Source organism: Mustelus asterias, chromosome 11 (genome assembly GCF_964213995.1).
Source record: "Mustelus asterias chromosome 11, sMusAst1.hap1.1, whole genome shotgun sequence".
Lineage (NCBI taxonomy): Eukaryota > Metazoa > Chordata > Chondrichthyes > Carcharhiniformes > Triakidae > Mustelus > Mustelus asterias.
In genome coordinates, this window is record NC_135811.1 from 109379384 (window position 1) to 109406099 (window position 26716).

At 47.9% G+C, this 26716-nt stretch overlaps 1 protein-coding gene across 1 annotated transcript; it reads left to right on the forward strand.

Moving 5' to 3' along the window:
* On the forward strand, positions 1–26033 carry krt222 (keratin 222). Its single transcript, XM_078224269.1, has 6 exons — positions 1–120; positions 314–442; positions 13231–13451; positions 15932–16008; positions 19759–19867; positions 25820–26033. Exons 1-6 carry the CDS (start codon positions 1–3, stop codon positions 26031–26033), a joined length of 870 nt encoding a protein of 289 aa, XP_078080395.1.
* Positions 26034–26716: the final 683 nt, after the last annotated feature.

Consider the following 26716-nt stretch of genomic DNA (forward strand, 5'->3'; position numbering starts at 1 on the left):
ATGGAAGATGGAAGCAGAAGAGGGCTGGAATTGTCCCAGCTCTTGGCGGACATTAAGAAGCATTATGAGAAGATTATACACAGAAGTCGGATGGAATTAGATGCATGCCTTAGCACTCAGGTAGATTTCTTTGAATAAGGCCTCTCGGTCTCTGTGGGAAAGGCTGTGTTGGATGATTACCTCATTGCAATACTGGACCCTGATTCCTATTCACCTCGTCGTGTCTGGGATGTCAGGGCAGGGACGCAGTATTCCGGACACTGGGTGGGAAATGCAAACACTGTCGGTTATTTCTCATTCTCTCTCACTGCAGCTACTGGAAGTCAGTGATGCAGAGGTGAATAAGGATGAGGATTCTCTGCGGGTTGCCAGGGCTGAGTTAAACGATGCCAGACGCCAGTGGCAAAGCCTCCAGGTGGAAATCGAATCTCTCCTCGCATTGGTAAGAATGACTGCGAGATATTGATTAGAACTATTTTTAAAAATTGTTCCTCTGCCTTGACTCCTGGTTTGAGTGAAGTCCCAGCAGAGCCTCTCACTGTCCCGTCTCTAACACACAAGCCCTTCTTCATGCACGAGTCTTGACAGAAAGTGGCTGCAGCAATTCCACTGTAGTGGGCTTCACACGCAAAGCAGACTCCTCTTTGCCCAGTTTCCTTATTGGTTGACTTTCCAGTAATGGTCAGTGATCAGGGCGGTCACCCCTTGTCCATTCACCCACACGGCAATTCAGGGCCACTGGATCGACTAACTGAACATTACCCAACATTCAGTCTACTGGAGGTTGGCCATTTGTCAGTCCTGTAGGTGGGATTAGGCCTGTGGTTATCAGTGTGTGAGGCCCTGTACACCTGGCAACAGCACCCAGAGAATAGACTCAAATGTTAACATGATTCAGCATCTTGAGTTAACAGAATGGGTGGGTGCAAAGAGTAGAACATAAGAACGAGGATCAGGAGGAGGCCATTCAGCCCCTCAAGCCTGCTCCACCAGTACAATCATGGCTGATCTCATCCTGGCCTCATCTCCAGCTTCCTGCCCGTTCCCCATAACCCCTCATCCCGCTACTAATTAAAAACCTCTCGATCTCCTTCTTCAATGTGTTTAATGTTACGGCCTCCACTGCACTCTGAGGTAGAGAATTCCACAGATTCACAACCCCTCAGATAGAGTCATAGAGGTTGACAGCATGGAAACAGGCCCTTCGGCCCAACTTGTCCACGCTGCCGTTTTTTTTAAACCCCTAAGCTAGTCCCAATTACCCGCATTTGGCCCATATCCCTCTATACCCATCGTACCCATGTAACTGTCTAAACGCTTTTTAAAAGACAAAATTGTACCCGTCCCTACTACTACCTCTGGCAGCTTGTTCCAGACACTCACCACCCTCTGTGTGAAAAAATTGCCCCTCTGGACACTTTTGTATCTCTCCCCTCTCACCTTAAACCTATGCCCTCTAGTTTTAGACTCTTCTACCTTTGGGAAAAGATATTGACTATCTAGCTGATCTATGCTCCTCATTATTTTATAGACCTCTATAAGATCACCCCTCAGCCTCCTACGCTCCAGAGAAAAAAGTCCCAGTCTATCCAGCCTCTCCTTATAACTCAAACCATCAAGTCCCGGTAGCATCCAAGTAAATCTTTTCTGCACTCTTGAGTGAAGTAATTCCTCTGCATTTCTGTTTTAAATCTGTCACACCTTAGCCTATTGTTCTAGAATGTCCAACAAGGGGAATCATCCACTTAACATCTACCCTCTCAGTCCCCCTTTAGCAACACCCACCCCACCCCCCAGCCCCTCCCCACTCACTCCCTCCCCCCTCCTCCCAAAGGGTCCCCATATACAAACTGGAGCGAGAGCCTGTTGTTGATACACTTGCTGCCAGTCCTGGGCCACTTGTACCGGCTTGGCTGCCTCCATAGGCAGTTCCTCTGCTCATATCCGGAGCTCCTGACAGATTAAATACAGAAAATCAAACAGCCAGGGATGGGAAACATCTCCAAATGTCAGGTTCCAGGCTGTGCCGGCTAAACCTTCTTCAGATTCCACCTCAGACCTCCTTCCCCAAACTGGAGCAAATTGCTGCACTTGTTTCTGGGGAAGTTTTAAATCAGCTTCACCCAGGTGTCCGTGTTTCCTGGGTTAGAGAGAATTACAGCAGAGAAACAGGCCATTCGGCCCTTTGGGGCAATGCTGCTGTTCCTGTCCCACTTGAGCCTCTTCCCCAGAGCCAATCAGCATCCACCCCCAGTCAGCAACAGGTTGAAGGAAAATCTGAGTGTTCAGAACTCGGGTCAGGGCTGAAAGCAGGAGGTAAGGGGTGGGGGGGGGGGGGGGGGGGGGAGAGAAGGGGGAGGGAGGGGGGAGGGGGGGTGGGGGGGAGCGGGGGGGGGGGGAGTGGTGGTGGGGGGGCACTGGGGGGGGGTGAGAGGGAGAGACAGGAGTGAGGGAGAGGCAGAGAGAGTGTGGGAGAGGGGGAGAGTGGGGAGGGTGATGGGGGAGTGAAGGGGTCTAGTGGGGAGGGGAGGGGATGAGTTTGTGGTAAACCACTGTTAGCTTAGTGCCTGTGTGTGTGTGACATGCCTGGAATGCCCCTGCCGGCTCGGCCTGGGACTCCTCTCCCCTGGTCCAGGTATAAAGGTGACTGCTCCCCACCCCCTGCCTCAGTCTCTGGGACCAGTTCATCGGCATGGGTGTGCTCCAAGTCTTTTGCTAATAAAAGCCTATTTGTTCCAGCATACATACTAGTCTTTGCTTGATTGATAGTGCATCAGAGTTGGAAGAGGAGGTGAGGGGCGAGGGTTAAGCTGGAAGGGAGTGAGAGGGAGCGGGTGAATGTGAGTGGGAAGGAAGGAGTGGGGGAGAGAGGAGAGGAGGAGGAGGGAGTGAGGCGGAGGGGCTAAAGGGTTTGTAGCTGTAATTGGAAAGGTATGAAGTTTAGCAGTGTCACAAATAGGCTTCCATTAACACTGCAATGAAGTTAAAAGGAGTTGAAATTAAAGCATGTCCAGATGATTGGAGCAAAGAGTAGAATTTTATGAATGCAGAATGAGATTCTGGAATGTTCTGTCTGAGATGGAAACAGGTTCAAGAATAACTTTCAAAAGGGAATTGGAGAAATCCAGTGAGGGGAAGCACTTCAGGATGTGGGCACAGAGCTGTGCAGTGGGAGCTCCTTCCAGACACTGGGATAGGGCCTGTGAGACAGGCCTTTCCCCTGGGGGCCTTGTGAGAGATGCCAGTCAGAGGTCACTGGGAAGGACTGGCTGCTGCTGGAAGGACAGAAACTGAAGTCCCAGGGTCGCTGAGCGACCCAGGCTGCAGGGGTGTGTGTATGTGTGTGTGTGTGTGTGTGTGTTGGTGGGGGTTCACAGGCTGGGGGTCAGGGAGGGCCCCCTTCCCGACTTCCCGATGTTCAGCCTCTTGATCAGGCACTGAGTGCCTTTGATTGAGGGAATCCTCCCCCCCAACCTCAGTCTCCATGGCGACAGGCCTATTTTCAACCAGCTGCAGTGGGACGAGTCCCATAAATCTTCATTAATCAGACATTTAAGGGCCTCGGTTGACAGTGGGTGGGGAGTTTGACCATGGGCCTTCCTGCCCAGAACTTAATTCCAGTGGAGGGGGGGGAAGGTAGTGGGGTTCCGGTACATTCTCTGCCCCTCTCTCCCACCTCCAAACTCACCACAGCCAAAGCATAAAACTCCGCCCTCAGAATCTGAATCAGTGAAATGTTTGACCCAGCACTATCTCTGAGCATTATAATCTGCCAGAACAATTTCTTCACTGGGGTTTGTAAGTTGGACAAGCAATGAAAAATGGCAGGAGTTTTACTCTGCAGTCTGAATAGACAATCTGCTGTTACCCAGATTCCCACTTCCAAACAGCTAATTACCGCAGAGACATCCTGGGATCACTTCAAATCTACCTTGTGTTCGAAAGGCCCCAGATCTATTTGGATGCAAGTAATTGGCTGTAAATGGTCAGCATTGGGAAATCAAACACTGTGTTTTTCTCTGTTTGAGTTGTATTAATCAGCAATAAAGTGTGAAGGGATTCCAAGGAGACAGACCTGGTTTAATATCTCATCCAAAAGACACGGGTCCCACAGTGAAGCGTTCCCTCTGACACTGATTGCAGTCCTGATCCAGCACTGCCCCTCCAACACTGCAGCCCTGTCTCTGTACCAGCCTCGGAGCGTCAGCCGAGATTAAGTATTTTGAGTATCAAAGAGTCACCTCAACCACAACCTCCTGACCCTGAGGTGGGAGTGCTTTGCACTGAGCTGCCAGATATATCTAATATACAGATGGGAGCGTATGGTGTGCTGAGGGAAGTCATTATACAAAGTTACAGCGAGTAACTCGGGGAGAGATACAACAAGGTCCAAAGGGGCAATTTTTTCACAGAGGGTGGTGAGTGTCTGGAACAAGCTGCCAGAGGTAGTAGTAGAGGCGGGTACAATTTTGTCTTTTAAAAAGCGTTTAGACAGTTACATGGGTAAGGTGGGTATAGAGGGATATGGGCCAAATGCGGGCAATTGGCACTAGCTTAGTCGTTAAAAAAACAAGGGCGGCATGGACAAGTTGGGCCGAAAGGCCTGTTGCCATGCTGTATACCTCTGTGACTTTGACTCTATGAGTAAATATGTAACAGGAAACACAGACTGTGCACAAATCTCCTCATGTATGATGTAGATATGGTAGAGGATGTCTTGTGGTATTGTTTTGGGTTAGGGCGGCACGGTGGCACAGTGGTTAGCACTGCTGCCTCACAGCGCCAGGGACCTGCATTCGATTCCCAGCTCGGGTCACTGTCTGTGCGGAGTCTGTACATTCTCTGTGTGGGTTTCCTGCGGGTGCTCAGGTTTCCTCCCACACTCCAAAGATGTGCGGGTTAGGTGGATTGGCCATGCTAAATTGCCCCTTAGTGTCGGGGGACTAGCTAGGGTAAATGCATGGGGATAAGGCCTGGGTGAGATTGTGGTCATAGAGGTTTACAGCATGGAAACAGGCCCTTCGGCCCAACTTGTCCATGCCGTCCTTTTTTTTAAAACCCCCTAAGCTAATCCCAATTGCCCGCATTTGGCCCATATCCCTCTATACCCATCGTACCCATGTAACTGTTTAAATGCTTTTTAAAAGACAACATTGTACCCGCCTCTACTACTACCCCTGGCAGCTTGTTCCAGACACTCATCACCCTCTGTGTGAAAAAATTACCCCTCTGGACACTTTTGTATCTCTCCCCTCTCACCTTAAACCTGTGCCCTCTAGTTTTAGACTCCCCTATCTTTGGGAAAAGATATTGACTATCGAGCTGATCTGTGCCCCTCATTATTTTATAGACCTCTATAAGAGGTTTCATTGAAACCAAATAAGGTCTATAAGTGGTGGTGGAGGCGAACTCAATAGGGTCTTTTAAGAGACTCCTGGATGAGTACATGGAGCTTAATAGGATGGAGGGTTATAGGTAGGTCTAGAAGGTAGGGATGTGTTCGGCACAACTTGTGGGGCCGAAGGGCCTGTTTGTGCTGTAGTTTTTCTATGTTTCTATGCTTCTAAGATCATCCCTCAGCCTCCTACGCTCCAGAGAAAAAAGTCTCAGTCTATCCAGCCTCTCCTTATAACCCAAACCATCAAGTCCCAGTAGCATCCGAGTAAATCTTTTCTGCACTCGCTCCAGTTTATGTTTAATCATAGAACCCTACAGTGCAGAAAGAGGCCATTCGGCCCATCGAGTCTGCACCAACCACAATTCCACCTAGGCCCTACCCCCATATCCCTACATATTTTACCCGCTAATCCCTCTAACCTACGCATCTCAGGATACTAAGGGGCAATTTTAGCATGGCCAATCAACCTAACCTAATAATATCATTTCTATAATAGGGTGACCAGAACTGTACACAGTATTCCAAGTGTGGCCTTACCAATGTCTTGTACAACTTCAACAAGACGTCCCAATTCCTGTATTCGATATTCTGACCAATGAAACCAAGCATGCCGAATGTCTTCTTCACCGCTCTGTCCACCTGTGACTCCACTTTCAAGGAGCTATGAACATGTACCCCTAGATCTCTTTGTTCTGTAACTCTCCCCAATGCCCTACCATTAACTGAGTAAGTCCTGCCCTGTTTCAATCTACCAAAATGCATCTCCTCGCATTTGTCTAAATTAAACTCCATCTGCCATTCATCAGCCCACTGGCCCAATTGATCAAGATCCCGTTGCAATTGAAGATAACTTTCTTCACTGTCCACTATGCCACCAATCTTGGTGTCATCTGCAAACTTACTAACCATGCCTCCTATATTCTCATCCAAATCATTAATATAAATGACAAATAACAGTGGACCCAGCACTGATCCCTGAGGCAGACCACTGGTCACAGGCCTCCAGTTTGAAAAACAACTCTCTACAACCACCCTCTGGCTTCTGTCAAGAAGCCAATTTTGTATCCATTTAGATACCTCACCCTGGATCCCGTGAGATTTAACTTTATGCACCAACCTACCATGCGGTACCTTGTTAAAGGCCTTGCTAAAGTCCATGTAGACAACATCAACTGCACTGCCCTCATCTACCTTCTTGGTTACCCCTTCAAAAAACTCAACCTAATCAGTCCAACTGATTAGGGACCTGGCTGGTGCAGACTCGATGGGCCGAATCGCCTCCTTCTGCACTGTAGGATTCTATGAGGGCAACTGAAACACGTTTAGCAGCAAATCCTTTAAAAATCAAAGCTGGACAAAGGGTCATCTGGACTCGAAACGTCAGCTCTTTTCTCTCCTTACAGATGCTGCCAGACCCGCTGAGATTTTCCAGCGTTTTCTCTTTGGGTTTCGGATTCCAGCATTAATTTTCTTTTATCCTTTAAAAATATTGTTGTTAAAGTCAGTGGGTTGGAAAGTGCGGAGTTGAATCTGGCAGCAGGTTTTGCCTGTTTTTAAGTTCCGGCTCCCGGTCTGTGACTGAGATTCTCTTCTTATTCTCAAGATTGTTTCACACAAATTCTAATTCAGACAGATCGGCACCAAATCATTATATTCTCCCAAACCTCCTCCTGCTGGTAAAGGAGAGGACGGATTTTGGGAATTGTCAGATTTCCTGCTATTATTCAGTCCTTAAAGATAGAGGACAGGCTGTTTGCCAGAGTTAAATGAGGGCCAATCATCCGGATAGGAGTACAGGGACAGGAGGAGGCTATTCAGCCCCTCACACTTGTCCCATCATTCAGTGAGGTCACGGCTGATGTGTGAACTCCCTCCACCAAGTTGCCAATAGCCAGCGTTACTCAAATCATTACCCTCGCTGATCCTTTATCTTCTCGTATAATTGTTAAAATCTTTTAGTGATAATCTTGATATCCCAAACAAATTGCTTTTGGAATTCCTTTTCTTCATCTCTCACTGTCTTCCTTATCTTCCCCTGCTCTTTGTTACATCTCTCCCAGACCCTGGATCTACATTATTCATTGTATTTTTAACTGTTCGTTCCTTTGTTATCTTTCATCGCTTTTGTGAAGCAGGGTTGTTTTATTCAGTAACTGGATCTCTCTCCCCTTGGGGCCTGGATGAAGCGAAATTCCTTTTTGAAAACCTCACACTGTTTGCCCCCCTATCAGCTTTGACCAGGATTCTGTCAGTTTGCAGGTATGCAATAAACCACCCCTCCCCCCGCCCCCTTCACCAACACTGACACACACACACACACACACTGACACACACACACACACACACACCAACACTGACACACACACACACCAACACTGACACACACCAACACTGACACACACACCAACACTGACACACACACACACACACCAACACTGACACACACACACACCAACACTGACACACACACACACCAACACTGACACACACACCGACACTGACACACACACACACCAACACTGACACACACACACTGACACACGCACACACCAACACTGACACACACACACACCAACACTGACACACACACACACCAACACTGACACACACACACGCACACACCAACACTGACACACACACACGCACACACCAACACTGACACACACACACGCACACACCCCTCCCCCCACCAACACTGACACACACACACACCAACACTGACACACACACACACACACACTGACACACACACACACCAACACTGACACACACACACACCAACACTGACACACACACACGCACACACCAACACTGACACACACACACGCACACACCAACACTGACACACACACACGCACACACCCCTCCCCCCACCAACACTGACACACACACACGCACACACCCCTCCCCCCACCAACACTAACACACACACACACACACACCCCTCCCACCATCAACACTGACACACATACACGTACACACACAGATACACACACATACCCCCACCCCCCCCTCCCCCCGGTCTCACTCTCTGGTAGCTCACAGCTAAGCATCTCCACCATGAGTTACCAGAGGGAGTGTTGAGGGATACGTGGAGAAGGGGGGGGTGTAATGGGTGTGTGGAAGGAAATGCTGGTTGTGGCTGGCTTTGCTCTGCTCCTGCACCTTCTCGCTGTGTGGCTAAATGCTCAGTCACTGAACCCTGCACACATAGAACATAGAACAGTACAGCACAGAACAGGCCCTTCGGCCCACGATGTTGTGCCGAGCTTTATCTGAAACCAAGATCAAGCTATCCCACTCCCTATCATCCTGGTGTGCTCCATGTGCCTATCCAATAACCGCTTAAATGTTCCTAAAGTGTCTGACTCCACTATCACTGCAGGCAGTCCATTCCACACCCCAACCACTCTCTGCGTGAAGAACCTACCTCTGATATCCTTCCTGTATCTCCCACCATGAACCCTATAGTTATGCCCCCTTGTAATAGCTCCATCCACCCGAGGAAATAGTCTTTGAACGTTCACTCTATCTATCCCCTTCATCATTTTATAAATCTCTATTAAGTCTCCCCTCAGCCTCCTCCGCTCCAGAGAGAACAGCCCCAGCTCCCTCAACCTTTCCTCATAAGACCTACCCTCCAAACCAGGCAGCATCCTGGTAAATCTCCTCTGCACTCTTTCCAGCGCTTCCACATCCTTCTTATAGTGAGGTGACCAGAACTGCACACAATATTCCAAATGTGTTCTCACCAAGGTCCTGTACAGTTGCAGCATAACCCCACGGCTCTTAAACTCCAACCCCCTGTTAATAAAAGCTAACACACTATAGGCCTTCTTCACAGCTCTATCCACTTGAGTGGCAACCTTCAGGGATCTGTGGATATGGACCCCAAGATCTCTCTGTTCCTCCACAGTCTTCAGATCCCTACCTTTGACCCTGTAATCCACATTTAAATTAGTCCTACCAAAATGAATCACCTCACACGTTGCAACACTCTCCATAAACCACTGCTTCTCACCTCTCTCCACTTTCCAAAGCCTCCGAAAGATGATCTCTTCAGTCTGTATCAATGTTAGTTTATGGGTGTTCCTGATTTCACTTTGTGGGTTCCTAAAGCCTCCCATCAACGCCCCGCCTCCCCCCCCCCCCCCCATTCAGCCCATCGAGTCAGTGCAGACTCGATGGGCTGAATGGCCTCCTTCTGCACTGTAGGGATTCTATGATTCTAAACATCATCCCGATGGTTGCACGGTTCACCAGGAAAGTTCAGTGAATATTTTTAATGCAGCACTGAACAGGAATGAACAATTAGAGAGGATTTTTCACAGCGGGTCCACGTTAGCCACACACAGAAAGAACAGTTCTGTCCACGGTTAATGCAGACAGGGGCAACACGACTCAAACCCAGTGTTGTCAGGAACGTCCTCTCTGACAAATCCTCGGGAGGTGACCACTGTGCGTCCGGGAGAGGAAGCAGAAACCCTGAACAATGCTCCCAGAGATTGTAAGGAGTCTCACAACACCAGGTTAAAGTCCAACAGGTTTATTTGGGAGCAAACAACACTGTCGATTGCGACTGGCATTTGCTACCAAATAAACCTGTTGGACTTTAACTTGGTGCTGTTAGACTCCCCAGAGATTGTCACAGACTCAGAGTGTGAAGGGTTAATTTTGACCAGGTATAACAAAGTATTTACAGCCCACCTGATCCATCCCACTCAACACGAGGTTCCTCAAACCCTCCCTCATCTCATCCCATCACAATAACATTCCATTCCATTTTCCTTCATGAACATGTCCCATTTCCCTGGAAATGCCACACTGTCAGAGGGTCAGTACTGAGGGAGTGCTGCACTGTCAGAGGGTCAGTACTGAGGGAGTGCCGCACTGTCAGAGGGTCAGTACTGAGGGAGTGCCGCACTGTCAGAGGGTCAGTACTGAGGGAGTGCCGCACTGTCAGAGGGTCAGTACTGAGGGAGTGCTGCACTGTCAGAGGGTCAGTGCTGAGGGAGTGCCGCACTGTCAGAGGGTCAGTACTGAGGGAGTGCCGCACTGTCAGAGGGTCAGTACTGAGGGAGTGCCGCACTGTCAGAGGGTCAGTGCTGAGCGAGTGCCGCACTGTCAGAGGGTCAGTACTGAGGGAGTGCCGCACTGTCAGAGGGTCAGTACTGAGGCAGTGCCGCACTGTCAGAGGGTCAGTGCTGAGGGAGTGCCGCACTGTCAGAGGGTCAGTGCTGAGGCAGTGCCGCACTGTCAGAGGGTCAGTACTGAGGGAGTGCAGCACTGTCAGAGGGTCAGTACTGAGGGAGTGCCGCACTGTCAGAGGGTCAGTACTGAGGGAGTGCTGCACTGTCAGAGGGTCAGTACTGAGGGAGTGCTGCACTGTCAGAGGGTCAGTACTGAGGGAGTGCTGCACTGTCAGAGGGTCAGTACTGAGGGAGTGCCGCATTGTCAGAGGGTCAGTACTGAGGGAGTGCCGCACTGTCAGAGAGTCAGTACTGAGGGAGTGCTGCACTGTCAGAGGGTCAGTGCTGAGGGAGTGCCACACTGTTAGAGGGTCAGTACTGAGGGAGTGCTGCACAGTCAGAGGTGTTGTCCTTCAAATTAAATGTTAGCAGTGAGTTTATCAGTTGGTTTATTTTGTTTTGCTTTTTCTGAACATATTTCAAAAAATCTGAGCACTGCATTTCGTTAATCTTTCTTTCGCTTAAGTTTAATATTCATTTTGCTCTGCTGAACCTCACTCTCGCCGCTGGCATTGAGTGAAGCAAACAAAGACAGTTCATTGAATATTAGTTTCTGGAAAAGTCGAACAGGATTTCAGTTTGTTTTCTGAAGTGTTTGAAGCCACCAGCAGCAAGAGAAACTCTGGTTATCTTCTTCCCGCTGACAATCGCCTCACCATCACATTGTGGCTCCAAATTCAGCTCCAAAATCATTCTGTCCTGAGCGGGAGAGTGAACCAACTTTGCAGCTTAATGATCAATGTTTGGAAAGAAATCTGAATAAGCGTGGATTCCCGAGCATTCTGGATGCAGCTTGTTTCCTGGTGGAAGTTGCCAGTGATTAATGACAACAATCCATCTCACGGTACTCCGGGTTTCTCAGCCAGGCCGAGGCAGCAATCATCTGACTTTCCAAACAAAGTTAGTGAAATATCTGAGAGAGAGGCAGGAAAATAATAAAGGGACGTTCCTTTGGTTCTGCCACGGGATGTGGGCATCGCTGGCTGGGCCAGCATTTATTGCCCATCTCTAACTGCCCTTGAACCGAGGGTCTTGTTTGGCTATTTCAGGAGGCAGTTGAGAGTTGACAACATTGCTGTGGCTCTGGAGTCACATGTGGGCCAGACCAGGTAAGGACGGCAGATTTCCTTCCCTAAAGGACATGGGTGAACCAGACGGGTTTTTAACGACATCAAAAGAGAAAATGCTGGAAAATCTCAGCAGGTCTGGCAGCATCTGTAAGGAGAGGAAAGAGCTGACGTTTCGAGTCCAGATGACCCTTTGTCAAAGCTGACTGTTTTTCCTGGGTTTTTACGATAATTGATGATGGTTTCCTGTCACCATTACTGAGACTAGCTTTATGTTCCAGATTTACTCATTGATTTCAATCACATTAGCTGCCGTGCCAGTGACTCCAACTGACTCTGGTCCCATCTTGACTTCCAAATCAGCTCACATTCCCGATTCACTGCCTGGGATCCTCGACAAGACTCACCAACACTGTTCACAATGCTCCAAAATCCCAATTCAGACCCTGAGACAAAGCCCAATAACACAGCCTGATCCCAGGAGTCCTGTCCCCAGAGACACGCTGCCCCCCAGTGCTTCCAGACCCCGGGTCTCTGCAGTTCCAAAGGGGAGGTGACAAGTCTGAAAATTGGGTGAAGAAAATAGAGTTAAAAAGCAAAGTGAAGCAGAGATGTGGGTGTGACAGCTGCTTTAGCATCTCCCTCTTCTCCACTTGGAATGTTCACATCGAGATTCCTGTTACAAAATAAATGAAAATACTGCAGAGCCTGGAACTCGAAAAAACCCCAGAAAATGCCGTAAATACTCAGCAGGTCTGGCAGGACCTGTGGAGACAGAAGCAGAATTAACATTGGGCTCAATGTTCTGGAACGAATCATGGAATCACAGCACGGTGATAGCACAAAAGGAGGCCATTGGGCCCATTGTGTCTGTGTTAATCCTCTGCAAGAACTGCTCAGCTAGTCCCACCACCCCCACCTTTTCCCCAGAACCTCACAAATTCCTTTCCTTTTAGATGAGGGAACGGTGGCACAGTGGTTAGCACTGCCGCCTCACAGCGCCAGGGACCTGGATTCAATTCCAGCCTCAGGTCCCTGTGTGTGTGGAGTTTGCACATTCTCCCCGTGGGTTTCCTCCCACAGTCCAAAGATGTGCGGGTTAGGTGGATTGGCCATGCTAAATTGCCCCTCAGTGTCCAAAGAAGTGTAGGTTAACTGAATTAAACTTGGTAAATGTGTGGGGTTATAAGGAGAGGGTGGAGAGGACGGCCTGGGTGGGATGCTGTTTCGGAGAGTCAAACTCGATGGGCTGAATGGCCTCTTTCTGCACCATAGGGATTCTATGGTTTTGGTTCTATATGACCATAAAAATCATCAGTGAGAAACTGTGACCATTAGAAATAAAGGTTTGTGCAACATTCGCTAAACTTTTACAATTACAACAGAGATAGAGCAATGAGTGTGTGCGTGATGGGCGAGTCTTGTGAAAATAAAAACAGGTACATTGATTGAGAGATTCATTGCCCTGGGTTGAGAATGATCACGGCTCCTGTTTTGAATTGATGTGTTTTCACAGCAGAAGGGTTTGGAGAACTCACTGCAAGTGACTGAGCAGAGGTATGAGGTCCAGCTGAAGGGACTGGGCTCCGTGATTCACCAACTGGAGGGAGAGTTACAGGACGTCAGGAAGGACATCGAGACCCAGGCCTGGGAACACGAGCTATTGCTCAACACGAAGATGAGATTGGAGAGAGAGATATCGATGTACCGCAGTCTCCTGGATAGAGAGGAGAGCAGGTGACATTCCACCATTCCCATTCCCTCAGATCTGTTTGATTTGATTTATTATTGTCACATGTATTAGTATACAGTGAAAAGTATTGTTTCTTGCGCACTATACAGACAAAGCATACCGTTCCTAGAGAAGGAAACAAGAGAGTGCAGAATGTAGTGTTACAGTCATAGCTAGGGTGTAGAGAAAGATCAACTTAATACAAGGTAAGACCATTCAAAAGTCTGATGACAGCAGAGCCTAAGAATCACCAAATCTGTAAGAGATTGTAATAGTGCATTGTTAGAGAGTTTAAAAGAGTTAGAATGAAGTTTTAGAAGCATAGAACCAGAGTAAAAGATAGAATTAGAAAGTTTGCTGGGCACAGCTCACAAGAAGTTGCCTCACTCCGGTGCCATCTTGGATGAGTCACTTGAATTCTTAACATCACCTTTATGTTAAATCGCGTTTTTGTAACTTTGGAATTTGAAATTTTCTGATATTTAGTATCCACCTTGCTGGTAAGGTGGATACAAAACCGGCTCGGTCAAAGAAGACAGAGGGTAGCAGTGGAAGGGTGGGTTTCTGAATGGAGGGCTGTGACAAGTGGTGTTCCTCAGGGATCAGTGCTGGGACCTTTGCTGTTTGTAATATATATAAATGATTTGGAGGAAAATGTAACTGGATTGATTAGTAAGTTTGCGGACGACACAAAGGTTGGTGGATTTGCGGATAGCGATGAGGACCATCAGAGGATACAGCAGGATATAGATCAGTTGGAGACTTGGGCGGAGAGATGGCAGATGGAGTTTTAATCCGGACAAATGTGAGGTAATGCATTTTGGAAGGTCTAATACAGATAGGAAATATACAGTAAATGGCAGAACCCTTAAGAGTATTGATAGGTAAAGGGATCTGGGTGTACAGGTACACAGGTCACTGAAAGTGGCAATGCAGGTGGAGAAGGTAGTCAAGAAGGCATACGGCATGCTTGCCTTCATCAGCCGGGGCATTGAGTTTAAAGATTGGCAAGTCATGTTGCAGCTTTAGAGAACCTTAGTTAGGCCGCACTTGGAATATAGTGTTCAATTCTGGTTGCCACACTACCAGAAGAATGTGGAGGCTTTGGAGAGGGTACAGAAAAGATTTACCAGGATGTTGCCTGGTATGGAGGGCATTAGCTATGAGGAGAGGTTGGAGAAACTTGGTTTGTTCTCACTGGAGAATACTGATGCAAAGTACTCATTTAATACCTCGCCTATTTCCTCTGGCTCCACGCGTAGATTCCATCCCTTGTCCTTGAGTGGGCCAATCCTCTCCCTGGCTACCCTCTTGCTCTTTATATATGTATAAAAAGTCTTGGGATTTTCCTTAATCCTGCTGGCCAATGCTTTTCATGACCCTTTTTAGCCCTCCTTACTCCTTGCTTAAGATTCTTTCTACTTTCAGTGAGTCAGGAATGTGCAATATGAGAGGTTAAACCTATCAGGGAAAGCTGGAAAGGATATGCAGTGTCAGGGTCTGGCACATATCGGGTTAATGTGGGATTGTGTACAGTATTACCCACACAGTGAGTAATATTGACTATGGGTGAGTGTCATGTTGGGCAGAGGTCTGTGTACCGGTCAGCTTGGACACAGCTTGTACCCTTGTTTGTATATTTGTACATCGTTCGAAGAGTCGATGAGGAATTCTAGTTAATCCACATGTGACAATCAGACATCAGACCGACAGCCTTCAGCCGACTGGCTCCTCCTTTACTCTGGAAAAGAAATGACTGAGGAGAGGCCTGATGGAGAAATAGACAAATGAAAGGTTTTCATTTAAAGGGACTTCCAGCCCCATAACCCTCTGAGAGCTCTGTGCGCATCTCATTCAGGCCATTTGAACATCCCCAGTGGAATTGCTCTGTCACTGCCTCAGCTTCCTGTACCCAGAGCTCAGAAATTCCCTCAATAAACCTCCCCACCATCTGCCCACCTCTCCCTCTTTAAGGAACTGATTCAAACCTTTCGCCCAAGTCTCATCCGACACATCTCAGCACCAAGCTGTGTTATATTGTGTCCGTGTGAAGCCCCCGCGGAACATTCGTTAAAAGTGTGATATAAATAAAGGGAATTGTTGTTGAAAAGTGGAATTTAACACGCTGCAGCTTCAATAGCAATGGAGGTCAGGAATTTACCTGGCAGGATGGATACTGGGGAGAGGCTGGAGGTGACCCAGTTGCTGTGTAACAGACTGAGTTTTAATCAAGACGCTCATTAACCACTGGCTGGAATATCAGAATAATGGGGAAACCGCTGGAATTCCCCTGGATTTAACCCCAGTATCCATGTGTCAGCGTGGCTTTGAGAGTGTTGTTGTTGGATATAAGATGACATAAGCAAGGTTGCTGGTGGGCCATCCACGCAATGATGGTCAATGATGGTCAATGATGGTCAACAACAAATGTTTACTCGATACTAAACAAACATTTTACAGCTTTTACACATTTTCTATATTTCAGACTCTCTGGTGCCGGCTCTGATAGGCAGCTACCTTCCCACAGCAGCTTCACTCAGAGAGACATAACCCTGCCTTCGGGTAAGTCTGACATGTGCCTTAATTCACAGTTTCGTGTGTGAGGCTTGTCCACACAACAGCCAGGAATTTCTAACCCCGTGCCGCAGACAACACCATATAGCTGGACGTACATGTCTCAGCGACAGTGTAAAGGGAGCTTTACTCTGTATCTAACCCTGTGCTGTACCTGTCCTGGGAGTGTTTGATGGGGACAGTGTAAAGGGAGCTTTACTCTGTATCTAACACTGTGCTGGACCTGTCCTGGGAGTGTTTGATGGGGGACAGTGTAGAGGGAGCTTTACTCTGTATCTAACCCCGTGCTGTACCTGTCCTGGGAGTGTTTGATGGGGACAGTGTAGAGGGAGCTTTACTCTGTATCTAACCCCGTGCTGTACCTGTCCTGGGAGTGTTTGATGGGGACAGTGTAGAGGGAGCTTTACTCTGTATCTAACCCCGTGCTGTACCTGTCTAGATCATAGAAACCCTACAGTGCAGAAGGAGGCCATTCGGCCCATCGAGTCTGCACCGACCACAATCCCACCCAGGCCCTACCCCCACATATTTACCTGCTAATCCCTCTAACCTACACATCTCAGGACTCTAAGGGGCAATTTTTAACCTGGCCAATCAACCTAACCCACACATCTTTGGACTGTGGGAGGAAACCGGAGCACCCGGAGGAAACCCACGCAGACACGAGGAGAATGTGCAAACTCCACACAGACAGTGACCCGAGCCGGGAATTGAACCCAGGTCCCTGGAGCTGTGAAGCAACAGTGCTAACCACTGTGCTACCGTGCCGCCCCGGCTTACACAGAGTAAAGCTCCCTCTACACTGTCCTGGGAGTGTTTGATGGGGACAGTGTAGAGGGAGCTTTACTCTGTATCTAACCCCGTGCTGTACCTGTCCTGGGAGTGTTTGATGGGGACAGTGTAGAGGGAGCTTTACTCTGTATCTAACCCCATGCTGTACCTGTCCTGGGAGTGTTTGATGGGGACAGTGTAGAGGGAGCTTTACTCTGTATCAGATAGAGTGTACTCAGTGCCTTCAGAGACAAAGGATGGAATTGTATGGCCTCCCGCCGCTGGTATCTTCCTGTTCTGCTGAAGGGGGTGCTCTTTAAACGACTCCCTGTATTCTCTGCTCCTCCCGCATCACGATATGACTGTCAAATTCCACTCACAGAGAGAATCTAATATTTTCCCAAGTGCACACTGGTTTCAGACCACAGGAAACAGGAGCAGCAGTCGGCCATTCAGCCCCTTGAACCTGTTGTGTCAAACGACCAGATTGTGGCTACTCTGGTTATGGTCTCAGCTGGACTTTCCTGTCTGTTCCCCGTAACCCCCGACCCCCTTGTCGATCAGACATCTCCAAAGTCAGGCTTGAACAAATTCAGTGAGACACCCTGTACTGCTGCCTGTGGGAGAGAGTCCCACAGACTAACCTGCCTGTGGGAGAAAGAATTCCTCCCCAGGTAGAAGAGTCTAAAACTAGAGGGCATAGGTTTAAGGTGAGAGGGGAGAGATACAAAAGTGTCCAGAGGGGCAATTTTTTTACACACAGAGGGTGGTGAGTGTCTGGAACAAGCTGCCAGAGGTAGTAGTAGAGGCGGGTACAATTTTATCTTTTAAAAAGCATTTAGATAGTTACATGGGTAAGATGGGTATAGAGGGATATGGGCCAAATGCGGGCAATTGGGATTAGCTTAGGGGTTTAAAAAAAAATAAGGGCAGCATGGACAAGTTGGGCCGAAGGGCCTGTTTCCATGCTGTAAACCTCTCTGACTCTATCTCTGACTCCACAGGGAGAACTCTTACTTTGAATCTCTGCGTCCTAGTTTCAGATTTCTGCATGAGGGGAAACATCTTTTGAGCACTTGTCCTGTCAAAACACCCCAGAATCTTATATGTTTCGCAGAGTCACAGATTTGTTATGGGATAGAAGGAGGCCATTCAGCCCATCGTGTCTGCACTGGCTCTCCAAATGAGCATCGTGACTTAGCGCCACTCCTCGGACTTTTCCCCGTATTCCTGCAGGTTATTTCTATTCAATTAATCACCTCATGCCCTCGAATGCCTCGACTGAACCTGCCTTTGTCACACTTGCGGCCAGAGCATTCCAGACCCCAACCACTCGCTGTGTGGAAAATTTTTCTCTCACATCACATTTGTTTCTTTTGCAAATCGCTTTAAATCTGGACCCTCTCGTTCTCGATCCTTGTACGAGTGAGTTCAGTTTCTCTCTATCTACTCTGTCCAGCCCCTTCATGATTTTGAACATAGAATCACAGAATCATAGAATCCTACAGTGCAGAAAGAGGCCATTCTGCCCATCGAGTCTGCACCAACCACAATCCCACCCAGGCCCTATCCACATACCCCTACACATTTACCCATTAACCTCTCTAACCTATGCATCCCAGGACACTAAGGGGCAATTTTAGCATGGCCAATCAACCTAGCCTGCATATCTTTGTACTGTGGGAGGAAACCGGAGCACCCAGAGGAAACCCACGCAGACACGAGGAGAATGTGCAAACTCCACACAGACAGCGACCCGAGCCGGGATTCGGGATTCGGTCCCGGTCCCTGGAGCTGTGAAGCAGCAGTGCTAACCACTGTGCTACCGTACCGCCCCGTCTTGATCAAATCTAAAGGTTTCAATGAGATTGCCTCTCATTTTTCAAAACTCCACGGGTATAGACCCAACTGTTTAGTCTTTTCTCATAAGACAATTCTTTCATCCTAGGAATGAACCTAGTGAAACTTCTCTGAACTTCCACCAGTATCCTTCCTTAAATAAGGAGGCGAGAACTGCAGTTGGTGGGGGGGGGGGGGGGGGGAAGGGAACGGACGAGAACTGCAGTTGGTGGGGGGGGGGGGAGGGAAACGATTCCCCCAGCCACTGCGCTGCTCAAATGGCATTCTGAATGCACCGGGGCTGGCCAGCGAACAGGCCATAGGGGAGGTCAGAGAGACAGCGATGCGGGGATTGTGGGGCTGGCCAGCGATCGGGAGACCGGCAATGTGAGGCTACTGCACATGTCCTGATCTCCGCTCTGACAGATCAGCGCATAGTAAGAAGTTTAACAACACCAGGTTAAAGTCCAACAGGTTTATTTGGTAGCAAAAGCCACACAAGCTTTCGGAGCTCCAAGCCCCTTCTTCAGGTGAGTGGGAATTCTGTTCACAAACAGGGCATATAAAGACACAGACTCAATTTACATGAATAATGGTTGGAATGCAAATACTTACAACTAATCAAGTCTTTAAGAAACAAAACAATGTGAGTGGAGAGAGCATCAAGACAGGCTAAAAAGATGTGTATTGTCTCCAGACAAGACAGCCAGTGAAACTCTGCAGGTCCAGGCAAGCTGTGGGGGTTACAAATAGTGTGACATGAACCCAATATCCCGGTTGAGGCCATCCTCGTGTGTGCGGAACTTGGCTATCAGTTTCTGCTCAGCGACTCTGCGCTGTCGTGTGTAAGGCATACCTTTCTTCCTGTCCAGTGCGAGGAGTTTCTCCCCCATTGGACATTAATTTTTAAACAAAGCCGAATCAAAGTTTCTGTGAGAGTTGTGGGGCCAATCCCAGTCCACCATTCCCCCGCTCCCTCACAAGGCAGTCATCCCATCGGCGTTAGGGAGTGGGCTGCTCCTATCCCTCCTAAACACCATCGCCTTACGGTAAAGGATGGATAGCCACTGAGTTCTGACTGTTGATAGACTTGATCCGCAGGGTTTGATGGGACAGCATCTCCAGCAGTTGCTGCCATCGCGAGTCGCCTGGAGCAGAGGATCGAGATGGTGACAACTCAGGAAATATTAGGGTGCAGTTCAGTGGCTGAGAGTTCGAAAGCTCATGGCAAAATTCAGTAAGTGTGACCATTCCTATTCCGTTCTTAACAGAGCATTGAGTATGTCAAACAAAACTGCTGCCAAACTCATGGCCCATTCCTCATTATTGTGGTCGATGGTCATTATTCCTCCACCAAGTTACCGGTTTTCACTGAGCAAAGTGGGTTGGATTTTCACCACCAGGAAGGGTAGCTCCAGTTGGTTTAAAGGGCCCCATTATGCTCAGTCTTCACTCGGGGTGGGGCAGGGGGTGGGGGGCGAGGGGTTGGGTTGGGGGCAGGGGCAGGTCGGTCCCGCCAACCTTGAAAGCCGATCACAGGGGGCTGCGGTGGTGGAGCTGTGCCAAGGTGAGCTGATTAGAAAGCCATCTGGGAAATCTCACCTGTACTCATTGGCTGAGCTCCAAGACTCACAAATATATAAGCTTAAAAAGGGGTTCTGTTTTGACAACTGAATTGGGTGTTTACTTTGTTGATTGCCTTTTATTTGGTTAGAAAAAGTTATTTTTTCTGTAATCTCTGTCTCCATGTCTGTATGCTTATTTGGACAAGATTGAGAAGTGTGAAGTGGGTTAAGCTTCTTTTATTAATATTATAATTGCCATATCAGATTGACACTTTAGGAACTTTAGGAACTTTAGGAACAGCAATTTATTCCAAAGAGGATTTCTGAATGGGAGATTCTTTTCTCAGCATTTCAACACTTGCTGCTTTTTTGTGATTCATTGGTCCTGTACACAGTGAATACTGGGTGAATGGGCAGAGAGGGGAAATAGAAGCCATAGAGGGGGCATCGGAAGGGCGTGGAGGCTATGGACAAGACCTTTTGAACTCACCTTTCAAAAGCTTCCCGAATGGTTCATGATTCCTGTGAGGGGTCTGGAACCCTGAGTCACGGAGAGTTTGGCCCAGCTCCAGTACAATATTATTAAACTAGAAAGAGTGCAGAAAAGATTTACTAGGATGCTACCGGGACTTGATGGTTTGAGTTATAAGGAGAGGCTGGATAGACTGGGACTTTTTTCTCTGGAGCGTAGGAGGCTGAGGGGTGATCTTATAGAGGTCTATAAAATAATGAGGGGCATAGATCAGCTAGATAGTCAATACCTTTTCCCAAAGGTAGGGGAGTCTAAAGCTAGAGGGCATAGGTTTAAGGTGAGAGGGGAGAGATACAAAAGTGTCCAGAGGGGCAATTTTTTCACACAGAGGGTGGTGAGTGTCTGGAACAAGCTGCCAGAGGTACTGGTGGAGACGGGTACAATTTTGTCTTTTAAAAAGCATTTAGATAGTTACATGGGTACGATGGGTATCGAGGGATATGGGCCAAATGCGGGCAATTGGGATTAGCTTAGGAGTTTAAAAAAAGGGTGGCATGGACAAGTTGGGCCGAAGGGCCTGTTTCCATGCTGTAAACCTCTATGACTCTACAATCTGCGCCTGGATCTCTCTCCAGAGGGCAATTCTGAGGGACCAATGTCGCTGAGGAGCTGGAGCCACATCTCGATGCAAAGCCGAAAAGGACAGGAGCTGTCCTTCCCGACTGACACTCGAGAACCAGCTGTTGTTTTCAGATTTTTAAAACTAACTTCAAATTCCTGCCCTGCTGGGATTTGAACTCACATTCACCTGGTTATTCTTTCAGCACAATAACCCCCACATTACTGTACCCTGGCCAGTATGAGGTGATCTGGTTTCTTTCGATGGCATGCTGTTATCAGTGAGTTAATTTGTCAAACTGAACACTATGGGCGGTATTTTACCGGCACGCCCGCCCAAGTTCCGTCCGATCGCGCCCGAGGCCAACAGAGAACGCTGTTCTCCGAGCCGAGCCTGCCCCCGGAATCGGGGCCGGTAAAACTCCGGCCAATGTGAGCACTCGATAGGGATCTTGTATCCACTATCTACAGCAACACATGTTGTATAAAGAAAGAATTGCATTATGTCGCACTTTACGCAACTTCAGGATGTCCCAACATTCTTCACAGCCAATGAAGTACTCTTGAAGTGTAGTCACTTTTATAAAATAGAATTTGTTGCAGAGAATTTGTGCCCAGTAAGCTCTCACCATCAGCAATCCCATTCTAACCAAATATTCTGTTCTTTTAGTGACATTGGTTCAGGAGTTAAATATTGGCCAGGGCTCGAGAGAGAGAACTTCAAGTTAGTGCAGTGGGATCCTTTATGTCTCTCTGAAAGAGACAGTTTAAAGATTTATCCAAAATCTGACACTTCTGGCAGCCTCACACTCACTCAGTACTGTGCTGGAGTTTCAGTCCAGAGTTTGTAGACTCTAGGTTAGGGTTTGAACCCACAACCTTCTGATTCAGAAGTAAGTCCTTTACCTACAGATTAACCAATAGGGTAAGGTGTTGGAGAGCTGTTAAATGGAGAACCAGCACAAATCAATTTATTTGTTAGAGAAACGGCAACGGCTAGATGATAAATATCAAATTCGCATACATCAGCAAGTTGTGGGGATTAATGCAGAACTTTGAGATTTGCCAGAAATGATTCAGTTGAAAATTATCAGCGATTAGACAATAAATTTAGGGATTATGTCAACCAACTTTCCCACCAACTCACAAAGGTTTGCCTCCACCCTACAAAGCTCCTTTCAAAATGCTATCTTGTGAAAGAATTCTGCCCTCCCGCCCTGGAAACACAGCGACAGATTCTCCACCAGACAGACACGGTGCACCCGGGGGATCCCAGGAACTGCAGACACCGACCCGTTCTGTACTGAACAGTCCACAAGTTGTCAGCGTAACCTGGGGCTTGAGAGGAATGGTTAAAGAACGGAAAAGCAAAATTTACAATTCTATAGTCTTTCACAACCTCAGAATGCCTTAAAGCATTTCACAGACAATTATTTTCTGAAGTGCTGTAAAGCAGGAAACGTAGCAACTAATTTGCCCGGAGCAGCATTTCCACAAAGGACAATGTAATAACAACCAATCTGTTTTACTGATCTTGGTTAGGGGATAAATGTTAGTGAGGCCAACTGGGAGAACCCGTCTCCTCCTCTTCAACACTGCGACACAGAATCGGTCTGCCTGAGAGAGCAGATGGGCTCTCAGCTTGAATCCTTTTCCAAAACGTTGTCATTTCTAATAGTGCAGCTTCCTGTCAGTACAGGAATGAAGAGTGTCGGCAAGGATAAGGAGCAGAACTCTCTGATGTGAAGCTCTAACATCCATAATTTCAGAGCACTCCTCACTGAGCCACAGTTCGAGGTGTCTGGGGGCACATGAGGAAGACACGATGGGTGTTGATTGTCCCCTTCACCCTGTGAGCAACTCCTGTTATCACCCGGTGCGGAGAGGGGAGGGGAGGGATGGCGACCTCCTCGTGAACCTGCTCCTGGGCCTGGCGAAACGCGCCATTTACCGGTCCAGGCAGCGGGCGATCAAGGGGGCCGTCCATCCTGACTGTCTGCCCCTCTGCCGCGGCTACGTTCGCGGCCAGGTGTCCATGGAGAGGGAGCATGCAGTGTCCACGGGCGCGATTGACGCTTTCCGCGCCCGCTGGGCACCGCAGGGGTTGGGGTGCGTTATAAACCCTAATAATCACATTTTAATTTGATGTTTTTAAGTTTCCTTTGTACTTTGATTTCTGTTCGGGCTGTTCCCCCTCCTTTTTGGGGAGCTGCCCCTTTTACTTTGTCCTGACTTAACCTGAGTTTGTTTATTTGGTTTGACCTAAAAAGAGGGCAACTCCTGTTATGGCCACTAAATCTTGCAAGAGGGTCATAATGGGATTTACGCCGGCAAAATTTCAGGACGCGATGTTCCTGGGTCCTCCCAGAAAGGGCAAAGTGCATGAACCGAATTTCCATAGATTAGAATAATGTTTTATGACATTAACGGCTTTACGCCAGAGCTTCAGGCGACATCTGATGCTCCCGCTGCTGGAGTGATGTCGCGTCAGCGGCAATCGCTTTTGGTTTCCAAGAACAATGGGGGAAGGGGGGAGGTTGGCCTTCTCTGTTCCAGGGGTTCAGGGTGCTTCCCTTGTCTGCCGGGGTCCCGATGTTCGTTGCGGGGTGGGGTGTCCTTTAGCTTTGAGATTGGGGGGTCCTTTTAAAAATGGCATCCCAATTTCCTGATTTCCGTGGAGCCGGTGCAAAACACACCCTCCTGCTTTATTTTCACAAAGTGTCAAAAGATCTGGAGTGAAAACCTGGCTGTGTTTCTGGGGAGTGACACGCCAGTTTTCAGTCAGAAGCTGACACTTTGCCATTTTTTTGGAAAATTCCGCTGGATAGCTTGTTCATCTGTTGAAGGCTGCAGATTATTGCATCGCCTGATCTATACCGCTATGTAAGGGAATATTGAGCGGTCAAGTTAACAACAGAACATCTGAATTTAAGCAGACCGGAATTGCTTGGTTCTCAGAGTTTGAGGTCAGAAACATAGGAACAGGAGGAGGCCATTCAGCCCTCAAATCCTTAACACCATTGAATGAAGTCATAGCTGAACTACAACCTCGTTATCTATCTTTGACCCAAATCCCTTAATAAGTTTGGATAGCAAAAGTCAATGGCTGGAGTTTTACCGGCACACCCGCCTGAACCTGGGGGTGGGCGAGGCTCGGAGAACGGCATTCCCCGTTTGCCTCGGACGAACCTCGGGCGGACATGCCAGTAAAATTCCCCCCTATGTATCTCAGATTGAAATGTAACAATTAACTTGGCAAGAATTGTAGTTTGCAGAAGCAAGTTCAGAAATTCTACCTCCCTTTGTGTGTCGAAAGATTTTCTAACTTTATTCCTAAATGGTCTGGCTCTATTTTTAAAATTCATAGAAATCATAGAAACCCTACAGTGCAGAAGGAGGCCATTTGGCCCATCGAGTCTGCACCGACCACAATCCCACCCAAACCCTACCCCCATATCCCTACATATTTACCCCTTGATCCCTCTAACCTACACATCTCAGGACATTAAGGGGCAATTTTAGCATGGCCAATCAACCTAACCCGCACATCTTTGGACTGTGGGAGGAAACCGGAGCACCCGGAGGAAACCCACGCAGACACGAGGAGAACGTGCAAACTCCACACAGACAGTGACCCAAGCCGGGAATCGAACCCAGGTCCCTGGAGCTGTGAAGCAGCAGTGCTAACCACTGTGCTACCGTGCCGCCCATTCTGCCCCTAGTCCGAGACTCTCCAACCTGTGGAAATAATTTCTATCTATCCTCTCTCTTCCCCTGAATGCCTCAAAAACTTGGATCAAAGCATCCCTCAAGCTTGTAAACTCCAGGGAATACAGCCTTAGGTATTGAAATTTCTCCTCAAGATTTAATCCTTGATGGCCTGGTCTCATTCTCGTGGATCTACGCTGCAGTCCCACCAAGAACATTGTACCCTTGTGGCGTCTGGAACAACTGACAGTAACTCCAAGTGTGGCCCAACCAGTGATTTATATATCAGTATACATGAAGAGTTATATCAGATAGATAGGGAGAAACCATTCCCCCAGGGACAGAATAACGCGAAGAAAGAATTAAGATATTCAGAAACAAAGTTGTGATCTGGAAAGTTCTCCCTGAGAGGGTGGTGGAGCAGGTTTGATAAGGGAATTGGATAAATGCTGGCTGGGTAGACATTAGTCATGATGTGGAGATGCCGGCATTGGACTGGGGTAAACACAGTAAGAAGTTTAACAACACCAGGTTAAAGTCCAACAGGTTTATTTGGTATTCCGAAAGCTTGTGTGGCTTTTGCTACCAAATAAACCTGTTGGACTTTAACCTGGTGTTGTTAAACTTCTTACTGTGGGTAGACATTTTCAGGGTATGAGGGAAGATTAGGGCAGTGGGACTGACTGGATAACTCTTTCAAAAAACCAGCACAGGCCCAGTGGGCCGAAAGCTTCATTCAGTGTGCTAGGTTCTATCAAGTCTATCAATCAATGCTGTGCTAACGTGTTCAAAGTCTGTCTGCTCAATGTACTTGTGATTGTTTCAGAACAGAGAAGGTGGACGAGGTTATCAAAGAGTGGGAATGTTCCTTTTTCAAGGATAATCCACACCTCCGGAAGAAATCCACCTCACTGCGGTTTGACCTGCACCTGGCTGCGACAGATGAAGGTTGCTCGCAGACCAAGCAAGGCAGCCTCCCCGACATCGAACTCAGGCTGGTGATGAGAAAGTCAAGCAGCATTCCATCTCTCAAATCATAACTGTCGCCAAAGCACAGCGTAACGAGCGCGACATACAACACGCACTATCCTCCATCTCTACTTGAAGCTCTCGCATTGTACTAATCGGTGTATAAGTGGGGGTTCAGTGTGGGGGAGGGGTGTTCTTTCAATATTTATTACATTTCTAAATGAACGAAGGTGCATGAAAAACCGACTGTAAGTTTATCAGTTTATCCGAGAAGTGTTACTGCGAATCAAAATACTGCAGATGCTGGAAATCTGAAATCAAAACAGAAAACTGTGGGAAAACTCTACAGGGTCAGGCAGCATCTGGAGAGAGGGGATTAGCCTCAATGTTTCAGGTCTGATGAACTTTCTGAAGAACTGGCCATCGACCTGAAATGTTCACTCTCTTTCTCGCTCCCCAGATACTGACCAACCAGCTGAGTATCTTCAGAAATTTCTGCTTTTAATTTTATTCTCTCGCAAGTTGTTTTTCAGTCGACTGTTTCCCAGTAATATTTTCCGGGTGGAAGTGGGACTCACTCATTATTCTGTTTCAAATTACAGAGTGCAAAGAAAATGATCTGTGAACCCGTGTTGCATCTGACAAAGCAGACGGCAGGTTTCATTCAGGGAAGGAGGTTCCTTGGTGACGATACTATCATTTCTTCATTGACGTTATCTACAAGGCAGGGAAAATGCTTCGGACTAGAAACGTA

Bases quoted from the DNA above. Each gene is read 5' to 3' on its own strand.
- krt222 (XM_078224269.1), top strand. From the start codon at position 1: ATGGAAGATGGAAGCAGAAGAGGGCTGGAATTGTCCCAGCTCTTGGCG. The intron at 443-13,230 runs GTAAGAATGACT...GTGTTTTCACAG, and splicing joins TCGAATCTCTCCTCGCATTG to CAGAAGGGTTTGGAGAACTC. The intron at 13,452-15,931 runs GTGACATTCCAC...TCTATATTTCAG, and splicing joins CTGGATAGAGAGGAGAGCAG to ACTCTCTGGTGCCGGCTCTG.